This window comes from Miscanthus floridulus, chromosome 11 (genome assembly GCF_019320115.1).
Source record: "Miscanthus floridulus cultivar M001 chromosome 11, ASM1932011v1, whole genome shotgun sequence".
NCBI lineage: Eukaryota > Viridiplantae > Streptophyta > Magnoliopsida > Poales > Poaceae > Miscanthus > Miscanthus floridulus.
Genome location: NC_089590.1, coordinates 41,618,373 through 41,628,789, shown reverse-complemented (window position 1 = coordinate 41,628,789; position 10,417 = coordinate 41,618,373). Strand labels below are relative to the sequence as shown.

At 45.8% G+C, this 10,417-nt stretch overlaps 2 protein-coding genes across 2 annotated transcripts; one reads left to right on the top strand and one right to left on the bottom strand.

Annotated features, from left to right (window-relative positions):
- Positions 1-325: 325 nt before the first annotated feature.
- On the top strand, positions 326-676 carry LOC136491829 (glycine-rich cell wall structural protein 1.0-like). Its single transcript, XM_066488054.1, has one exon. The coding sequence runs from the start codon at positions 326-328 to the stop codon at positions 674-676; it is 351 nt and encodes a 116-aa protein (XP_066344151.1).
- A 1,921-nt stretch (positions 677-2,597) lies between these two features.
- Positions 2,598-6,476, bottom strand: LOC136494902 (beta-fructofuranosidase, insoluble isoenzyme 2-like). The gene is made up of 6 exons (XM_066491074.1): positions 6,234-6,476; positions 5,550-5,558; positions 3,991-5,027; positions 3,411-3,670; positions 3,104-3,194; positions 2,598-3,003 (listed from the first exon to the last, which is right to left on the bottom strand). The coding sequence occupies exons 1-6, from the start codon at positions 6,418-6,420 to the stop codon at positions 2,818-2,820; spliced, it is 1,770 nt and encodes a 589-aa protein (XP_066347171.1). The 5' UTR covers positions 6,421-6,476; the 3' UTR covers positions 2,598-2,817.
- Positions 6,477-10,417: the final 3,941 nt, after the last annotated feature.

The window sequence follows — 10,417 nt, the reverse complement described above, 5'->3', positions numbered from 1 at the left end:
CTAACTACTACTACTTACTAACTACTACTAACACTACTAAGTACTACTACTAACTACTACAGGTGTAGGGCATACCTTCGCGACGAGAATGGCAACAACAAGGGTCGGCGATGACGGCGGGGACGACCACAGCGGCATGAGGGTCGACGGGCCTAGGCCGACACCTTCCTTCTCCTCCTCTCTTCTCCCCTCCTCCTCTCTTCTCCCCTTCTCCTCTCTTCTCCCCTGCCTCCTCCTCCTCTCTTCTGCAGTGGCCGCCGACGGGGGAGGTGGCCGCCGAGGGGGGCGCGCAGGCGGGGGAGGTGGCCGCCAAGGGGGCCGGCGCATGCGGTGGAGGATGGGCGGGGGCGGTGGTCGCGGCGCGCCTCCTCCTCCTCTCTTCTGCAGTGGCCGCCGGTGGGGGCGGTGGCCGATGGCGGGGGATGTGGCTGCCGAGGGGGGGGCGCAGGCGGGGGAGGTGGCCACCGAGGGGGCCGGCGCGGGCGGTGGAGGGCGGGCGGGGGCGGTGGCTGCCGGTGGGGCGCGCGGCGGCGGTGTTGGGGCCCGCGCGGGGAGGCGGCCCGGGGCCGCCGGCTGGCGAGGGGCCGCCACACGGGGAGGCGTGGTGGCTGGCGATGTGCGGAGGCGTGGGTCGGGGCGAAGGCGTGGGTCGGCGATGTGCGGCGGCGGCGGCTGAGGGAGAGAGAGGTGAGAGGGAGAGAGAAATGAGAGAAAGAGAGAGAGCGCCGGCCGGGCGCGGGTGAAGGGATAAGGCGGCTTTGCCGTGTGCCAGATCGGCGACACTCGGCAAAGTCAATTTTCTTCGCCGAGTGTCGTGATCTGGTACTCGACGAAGTTTTAAAAAAAATTCAGCAGCTCTTTGCCGAGTGCCAGCTGGGCGGCACTCGGCAAAGTTATTACTTTGCCGAGTGCGAACCCTAAGCACTCCGCAAAATAATTTTTTTGGTTTTTTGCCACCAATTTTTTTGAAGCTTTAGTACACTACCACAAACAACATGTTTAAATTTGGGACATTTTCATTGTCTTTTGGCATATTTCTATAGTTTATTTTGTTTTGTTGAATTTTTCCAGAAAATGTAAGTTTGAACTGCAGGTGCATTGAATAATGGATTATATTCGTTCAAAAAATGTTATCCTTGTTTCTTAGTGTAAATTTAGGCTAAATGCAGGAACTGTCTCGAAATTTCGATCAACGTGCTCACGGGGCAACGCCGCCAACTTGCATGGGAGTGGTTTTTTAATTGTATAAAATGCGAATGAATTTCGAAAATCATGAAACTTGTCGAGTTGTCGCCGTATCATTTGCGTATGCCGTGGAAAAAATTGAAAAAGTTTCGAGCACGTTGTCACATACGATGCTCACAAACCAGGACATCTCCACATGTGTCCTGGTTTGTGAGCATATAAGAAACAAGGATAACATTTTTTGAACGAATGTAATCCATTATTCGATGCACATGCAGTTCAAACTTACATTTTCTGGAAAAATTCAACAAAACAAAATAAACTATAGAAATATGCCAAAAGGCAATGAAAATGTCCCAAATTTAAACATGTTATTTGTGGTAGTGTACTAAAGCTTCAAAAAAATTGGTGGCAAAAAACCGAAAAAAAATATTTTGTCGAGTGCCAAACGGGGGGCACTCGGCAAAGAGGACGCCGCTGGATGCCATTAGGCCCCTACAAATCTTTGCCGAGTGTCTGCCTTTGCCGAGTGCCGGTCTTTGCCGAGTGCCATATTTTGCCGAGTGCGGCGCTCGGCAAAGCAGGTCTTTGCCGAGTGCCCGAAATTTGGCACTCGACAAAAATTTTTGCATTCGGCAAATCACATGTTTCCCGTAGTGTATGCAAGGAGCCCAGAGGAGCCAAAGCCATTTTTTATCGAGGAGCCAGAGTCGCAGAAATATAACTTCTCCTAATTCCTCCTCAGAAACCTAATACAAGTTATTAAAAAACTAGAGTTGTTTTTGCCACACGTTTTTCAAAATATCTTCAGCTGCACCAAAAAAGCTACTCCACTTGAGGAGTCAGAGCCGTGCCAAATGTATCCTTAGTATTACGTTGTGTCTCGCCCAGGCTCCACAAAAATCCTGGCTCTGCCGCTGAATCAAAGTCATGAGGTTATGCATTTTTTTTTATGGAGCAGAAAATTATTGGGCATGATAGGTTCAAAGTTCCAAAGGAATGATAATTTGTTTGGATCTTCAAAAAATCATATGTTGCCATACTTTAGTCACTATCATGAAACCATAGACATATTTATTTTCGTTGGAAAAGAAAACCCTTCACTAATTAATATTATCTCTAGTAAAAAAAACTTGACAAAATTGTTTTTCCTTAATTTTTATGGAATCATTCAAATTTAAAAGTTTTTTGCAAGTGTTTTTAATACAAATATATACGTATAGTTTACATGTTTTATTTCAAAGTAAATAATGTAAAGTTATTGATGTTTGCACGGTTTTTAAGATTTAAACAAATATTGTTCTGAAGAACAGGTTTTTTTAGGGAAACTGGAGGGGTTTGCACCCCTACAGCAACTCTATTGAATAAAGAACAGGTTTTTTAACCGGTTGCAGCAGTACCGAGAGATCAGGTTATAAATTAGCACTTTATATCAATGCCTACTCATCAGATCATGAACAAATACTAGTTATTGTCCGTAGTGGCATGTGAATTGGACCTTCGTACAATCAAACACTAATAGTTTTTCCTGCAGTGGAATCATACTGGCCATCGTACAAAGGATCGGAGCACGATCCATCGATCCATCACGCACAGCCAACTGAAGCCCGTATATATATGTAAATATATATTTCAAGCGCCATTCATGAGTGGCTTCTTCATCTCCCATGCTGTGAGACGGGTCACCTTGACGTCCGCCTTCCCGTTGTTGAACACGTAGAGGCGAGCGTTCTTGCCGATGGCGAGCGACGGGTAGACCCTGGAGAGGATGCACGTCTTGCCCCCGGCTCCAAAGCTCTCCACCACCGACCGGTCGATCTGCAGATGGGAAAATTAACAAGCAAATAAAGGTAATTTAATTATAAGGGGAAAAAAATGGGTCAGTTGTACTATACTACTCGCATGCATGCATGCATACCAGGCTTCTCAGAGAGATCTTGCCGTTAGAAATGTCTGTGTCAACAAAACCTGCAAACGTCGGCTGGTACAGGTTCGGGTCCAGAGATGACCTATTATGCGATCCGATCCAGAAAAGAAATGGAAAGCCAAGTCAGTGCTGCAGTCAAGTACAAGTGTACAACTAGCAGAGCCAAGCAGCACCACCAGCATGCAGAGTCAGCTCTGCTATTTGCATATTGCATTGCAGGCACGAAAAACTCATGGCTGACCACATGCCAACGTGTCACGCATCGACCTGCCGGGCAGTGCGCGGGGCACTCACTTACTTGCAGGGGTCGGTGCACATGAGCACCACGGGGTTGTCGCCGCCGCGCGCGGGCCGGAACACCCTGAAGAACACCGCGGTCCTCTCCTCCCGGTTGGCGGAGGCCAGCACCCACAGCCCGAACGGCCCCAGGCCGCCCTCCACGGCGGCGCCCCTGGCGCCGCAGAGGCGCTGCGCGTCGCTGGCGAGCGCCGGGTCGTCCAGCGCCTCGGCGCCTACCAGGCTCGACACCTCGAACTCGAAGCTCACCTCCACGTCAGCCTGCACACAGTATCTGGTCAGCTCGCACCTGGACAAGAAAAGGGCTCGTTCGAGCTGCTAACGTGGCGGTGAAAGGTGCGGTGAAAAATAGGTGGGCGACGTAGATCGCACGAACGGACGGGAACAGTGGGCGCGCACGGCTGCACGGCACGCTGGGCATCACGATCAGCTTGTGCGTGCAGCTGAGCACTCGCGGCAGATAAGATCTCCAGGATTGCTGCTGTTCCTTTTTGCCTCTTTGGATTGGAAAAATATATGCATGCGCAGGCAAAATATGGACGGTGAAAAGGATCGCAAGTGGTAAAGCACGAGAAAGGTACCTGTGCCGTTTGTATCCCGGTCACCTCGACGTGCTGCCCTGGCTTGATTACCCTGTTCTTGAGAGTGACCGACTTGCCTCTGAGCGCCTCCACCTCCTCGATGGGCCACTGCAGCAGCTGCTTCCCGCTGGGATCCAGCCACACCGTCCTCGGAATCGCCTGAATCCCAGCCCAGCCCTTGGCCACGTCGTCGGCGGCGGTGTCGGACTCGTTGGCCCAGCCCCAGAGGATCCGGCGCCGCTTCGCCGGGTCGTAGAACGTCTTGGACGCGTAGAAGTTGCCGTAGTCGTACCGCAGGTGGCGCTCGTCGCCAGCGGGGTCGTCCGGCACGTACCGCTCGGCCGTCCGGTCGTACGTGCCGATGGTGTAGTAGTCGTACCGTCGCAGGTCGAGGCTGTTCTTGAGCACGTACTTGGCCTGACGACTCGAGCCCGACTCCGCCTCCGACGTCTCGACGCCCACGCGCCGGCCGGCCGTGCTGACCGGGTAGAAGTCCGGGCACTCCCACATCCCCGTGTCCGCCGAGTGCAGCGGCCGCCGCGCCCGCGTCCACCGCTTGAAGTCGCGGCTCCGGTACACGTACGCCACGCCGCGGGCGGCACCGTCCACGCTGCCGATGAGCAGCCGCCAGTGGCCGTCGTCGGCGTGGCGCCAGGCCGTGGTGGGGTCGCGGAACTGCGTCGCGTTGACGCCGCCCCTGGGCACGATGATCGGGTTGTGCGTGGGCTTCACCCACTCCCGGAGCAGCGGGTCCGACTTGTTCCGAGGGTACGCGATGTTCTGGACCTGGTTGTTGACGTCGGGACGGTTCACGCCCGTGTACATGATCGCCGGCGTGCCGTCGGGCAGCGTGGTCGCCGACCCGGACCAGCAGCCGTACTTGTCGGATGCGATGCTGGGCTCGATCGCCGGCTTCAGGGCGACCCAGTTGATGAGGTCCCGCGACACCGAGTGGCCCCATACGATGTTGCCCCACACGGCGCCTTTCGGGTTGTATTGGTAGAAGAGGTGGTACCACCCCTTGTAGTACAACGGAGCTGTCGTAGATATACATATATCAAATCAGATTTTATTTACAGTTAATATCAGAACACCAACAATATGGTATTGGTTCTGATAAAACATTATGGAATAAACTTTATTTCTCTAAAAAAATCAGTATGGTACTGTTATGGAGCTATCAGAGATTATGCATGCATGGAAATGGAACTAACCATGCATTTCTTTGAGGAAACTGAACTATGCTGGTGAGCTAGTGGCAGTGGCCGGGACGACCATGGTGCGAGACAGTCAGCCCGTGCATGGTCCACCACACAAGTATGCTATTGCTATGCAAGTATGCATGCCTACATCGATCTGGAGTCCGCGACTGTCTCCCATCTCGTCCTAAAAGGCGTCACTACTGTTTCACGCCGCGTGTAATGCATTTGCACAATTGCGAAAACACATATATATATCTATCTATATAGAAATCTACTAGCAGATACTCGTCGTACAGGGGCAGATCGATAGTCATTCATCGAAGGAAATTTATTGGCAAGGAATCGAAAACGACGTACCGTTGGGATCTGACGTCGCAAAGTTTGGCCGCCGATGGAATCATAGCGCAGAGCAGCCGACGGAAGATGGGAATGGGAAAAAAAAACGAGTTAGAACCAAACCTTGACAATACCTACTATCTTTCTTAAATAAAGCCTAATAAAAGGAAAAGGCAACAGAAGTAGAGCTACCTACTTAGAAAGTTAGAAGTGACTGTTTACGAATCTAAACACTGGTAATTTGACAGAATATATGTTCAACTTATTGGCGAACCTGAAACTTCCTCAGTTTACAGTTAACGGCTACCTGGGCGGCACTGCTAGAGCGTGATAGATAGCACTGTCCTCCTCTAGCAGTATGAACATATACGAAATTTGAGGTTTATTAGTTAAATAACGATGGAATGATTTAAACGTTAAGTGTTCAGACTTCAGAATCATCTCTTGATTCCTGTCGTGATGAGCATGTCTGACATCAATGTTCTCAGTTCTCTGTTCCCAAGCATATACATACTTGAGCCTCTTGTTTCAAGGGAAGTTTGACATCGATCTCACCCTAAAAAACCTCGGGTGGCTAATTTATCTGCATGACCTGTCTAGTTGTGCCTCGATCAGTGAGAGAACAACACTGTCTAATTTCAAGGCTATTTTTGGACGTGGGCCAAGCAGGCAGCAAGTGTGTAGATCGAGCAAGGTTTACGTTACCATTGATCCAGTTCTTGAGAGGCTGGAAATGGTACCCTGTCCTCAGCAGGGGGTCGACAATGGAGGGCGGCACGGTGTCAGCCGCCGCCTCAACCTCGAGGTTCTCGTAGTCGTAGACGACATGAGACGCCCCGGCGAGCTGCAGGAGCAGCAGCCATGACCAAGCAACCCTTCCAAGCGCCCTCATTGCTAGCTAGCTCTCGCTTTAGGCACAGAAGTGTAGCCGTGTAGCAAGAACAAGAAGAGAACTGGTAGAGGATGCCCGGAAGCAGAGGAGAGGAGTTCTATTTATACTGCGTCGGCGATGGCCTGGGCGTCGCGCGTTAGAGGTGTGTGCGATCAGGAGCTGGCTTTTTACTTTTTAGGCGCTGGAGGTGAGAGCTTTGGGCCACCACCCACCAGTAACGCTCGCCGCTCGCTTCCCTGTTCCCTCCATGGATAAATAAATCATACTAGGGAAGTGATCTCTGAGGTGAAAATGTCAGAGCAAGTATAATACTCTCTCTGTCTAAATTATAAGTGGCTTTGATTTTTTTTTCATCTATTTTACTATGCATCTAGACATATTATTATATCTAAATGCATAGTAAAATAAATATACCAAAAAAATCAATGCGACTTGTAATTTGGAACGGAGAGAGTAGTAGGCTGTAAGCTAGCTAAATACTGATGTGGAGGAGAGAGGAGAGAGGAGAGGAAAGAAAACGGAAGCGGGCTGTAAATTTACAACCGGCTTAGGCACAAAAATCAAGAAAGTTTATGAGAGAGACAAGTGGGTCATATATTAATAATGATGAGCTAACTACTATGTAAATGAGCTAAGAGAAGGCTTAAAAAAAACCTTACCACCGGCCGTCGGCTTTGCTCTAAAGAAATGTCAGTGCACCACCTGGTTACATTTTGCTGGTTGGAGCGTGGAATCAAAGTTTTTTTTTTTTGGTTGGTTCTTGCCACATCCTTTGATTCGGATAGGTTCGTTTCCTGATTTTGGTTTTGTCTAAGCTATTCCAGGCTTAGAGCTGCCAACGTGTGCAAGGGCGCATGTCGATGAGCTATATGCTAATAGTAATACATCAATACTTGTTCATATTATAGGCCGATTTATTGCGTAGCTCTGATGGATTTTAGTGTAACGGAGTACAGACAAGTGTCAAACTTGCGCCTAGTTAAAAACAATCTTACAATAACTTAATGATAAATTAATAATTAATAATATAAACCATCAACCCATGCTCCCACACATTACAGAACCCTTGAATATATATGCACTGAAAGATTGCAATATTGATATCTACAATTAATAAAAAAAAAATAGTTGTCACTGCGCTCTCTGGCCTTTCTCTTCATTTTGCAACAATGTGCTCTCCGCTGAGAACCGAGCGTAGCTCGGGTGGCAAGGTCCGGTGGTTGGAACCTTGCCGGCCAGGGATCGAGCCCCAGTGGCTGCGATTTCCTGGTGGCCCACACGCTCCCATGTGCACGAGCGAAGCCTAGATGTTGGATTTCTGATAGGTAAGTACAAATGTTTTCTTTTTCTTTTCTTTTTTTTCGTTTTTCTCTTCTCTTTTTATTTTTATTGTTGTGCTTCATTTTTTATTTATATTTCTTTTTATGTGATTTTTATTATTCTTTTCAGTTTTTTATATTTCATTTTTTTTCTTTTTTTTACATGTGTTGTCTTTTGATTTCTTTTTTATTTTTCTTTGTTTCTTTTCTAATTATGTTTTCTTTGATTCATGCTTTTTATTTTTCAATCTTTCTTTAATTTTTTTCTTTTCTTTTTTTCCTTTTTTCTCTTCACACATCATTCATTTTTTTAACTTTTCTGTTTTATGTTGTTGTTGTTGCTGTTGTTGTTGTTGTTGTTATTATTATTATTATTATTATTATTATTATTATTATTATTATTATTATTATTATTATTATTATTATTATTATTATTATTATTACTATTATTATTATTATTATTTATCTTTCTTTTATTTATGTTTTCTTTTCTTATTATTTTTTATGATGTTCTAGGTTGGTTTTTTATGTTCATGTAATATACGTGTGATGTTCTATGTTTTTTTATTGTTTGTGTGTTATACATGTGATGTTCTGTGATGTTTTTATATTTATGTGGTATGCATATAATGTTTTATGATGTATTTTGCGATGTTCGCGTAATATACATGTGATGTTATCGTAGTATACATGTGATGTTTTATGATTTTTTGTGATATTCACACAGTATACGTGTGATGTTTTATGATGTATTTAGTGATGTTCACATAATATATATGTGATGTTCTCTAATGTATTTAGTGATGTTCTAGGATGTATTTAGTGATATTCATTTAGTATACATGTGATATTCTATAGTCTATTTTAGGATGTTTGAAAAGTATCCATGTGATATTCTTTTTAATTTTTTCTCTATTGCATTATTTATTTTTTTCTCATGCTTTGCTCTAGATTTTATTATTTTTTATTTATGTTATGTATTTATTTACTATTCATCATTTTTGTTATCATTATTTTTATTTTTATATATATTATAATACCAATTGCATGAACCTAAAACTAGAATATTATTTATTATAATATCATTTTTGTTATCATTATTTTAGTGATGTTCACATAATACCAATTGCTGGATTAAAATATTATTGCACGCGCTGCTGACCGGTGGACGGTAAAGTGTCGGACGGATGTTACCGCCGATGGGCGGGCACTAGCACCCCGGTGGTATTTGCCTTTATTTTCGTCTGTTACCTTTGGGAATCAACTGTGCCAATGCCGAACTACCAATTACGCGCTCCAGCTACGCGCCTACGCGAGGTACACGTCAACTTTTGCTGGGTCTAGCTGGAATAAGTAACAGTTAGGCGCGCGGCTAAAAGAGCTGCCAGTGTATTCTCGGATATATAGGAAAAAGGCACCGTCAAGGAATCTTCCGACTTCCCGAGCACACCGTCAACTGGAACAGGCCGCTTGTTGTTCGTTCGTTGTCGCTGTCCTTCCACCGTGTAAGTTCTCTCAGCTTCGGTCACTTCTCAAACTTTGATGCGATCGACGTCCGTGTCCATTCCTTTCCGAGGTTCATGTTGTAGCTCGCACTAGCTAGGGCACGTTCTCTATATACTCTCGAATCATCGATATCGACTCTAACTTTCCTTTCGCACAAACGCTCACCACCGGCCAACGGAAGGAAGTGAACGCGAAAATGCTTCACGCACTATATGATCATTCAGTTCGTCGCGCAGAATTTTGTCACCGTATATTTTCTCATGAGCCGTGTTTCCTAGTCTTGCAATTACGAAGCACCAACATAATAGCCATATCAAGTAGATGAAGGCCTCTCAGTTCAACAGTGTGCTGATGACATAATCATATTGAACATGATATCGAATTGAACAAGCAAATAATAGAAAACAAAATCTTTTGTACGTCTTCGAAAGCTTTCGGGATTAAAAATTGATTTTCACAATAGTAAATTGTTTTGCTATGAGGAAGCTAAGGATTTCGTTGAAAAATACTCATAGATCTTTGGACGTAGGACGGGTCAATACACTTTTAAATACCTGGGTATACCAATGAATTGTAGAAAGATCAATAACAAAGAGTAGAAATCTGCCAAAGAATACTTCTAAAAGAAAATACGTAGTTAGAAATGAAAACTTTTATCCTTATGAAGGTTGGCTAGTTTTGTAGACTCAATTTTAAGTAGCCTTGAAATATACTTCTTTGAATACTAAAAGGTCTTTTTGAAAAGCTAGACTATTATAGGTCTATCTTTTTCTAGCAAGGGACACCGTAAGAAAAAAAAAGGTTGGCAATGGGAGAATTTATGGCTTAGGAATTTCAAATCTTGAGATTGAAAATCGATGCTTAGTTACCGTCTCAACAATTTCATGGACCCTTATAGGAAAGCAAGCAACAAGGGCCTAGCAATATAATTTTTAGGGCCTATCCGACACGGCTCCGGGTCCGACAGCGGCTTCTACAGAGGAGCCATACCAAACACCTTAGCACGATAGACCATATATATACTAAGTAATATATACATACATATACTCATGTGCCCCCCCCCCCCCCCCCCCCCCCCCCCCCCCGAGCGTCGCACCTGCTGTCCACCCCCCTAAGACGGCCCTACTTACTTAGTGAATGGCTTTACAAAATTATCAATAAAGTTGGAGTCT

Bases quoted from the DNA above. Each gene is read 5' to 3' on its own strand.
- LOC136491829 (XM_066488054.1), top strand. From the start codon at position 326: ATGCGGTGGAGGATGGGCGGGGGCGGTGGTCGCGGCGCGCCTCCTCCT.
- LOC136494902 (XM_066491074.1), bottom strand. From the start codon at position 6,420: ATGAGGGCGCTTGGAAGGGTTGCTTGGTCATGGCTGCTGCTCCTGCAG. The intron at 3,671-3,990 runs GTACCTTTCTCG...TACTGTGTGCAG, and splicing joins CCGGGATACAAACGGCACAG to GCTGACGTGGAGGTGAGCTT. The intron at 3,004-3,103 runs GTATGCATGCAT...TCCCATCTGCAG, and splicing joins AGATCTCTCTGAGAAGCCTG to ATCGACCGGTCGGTGGTGGA.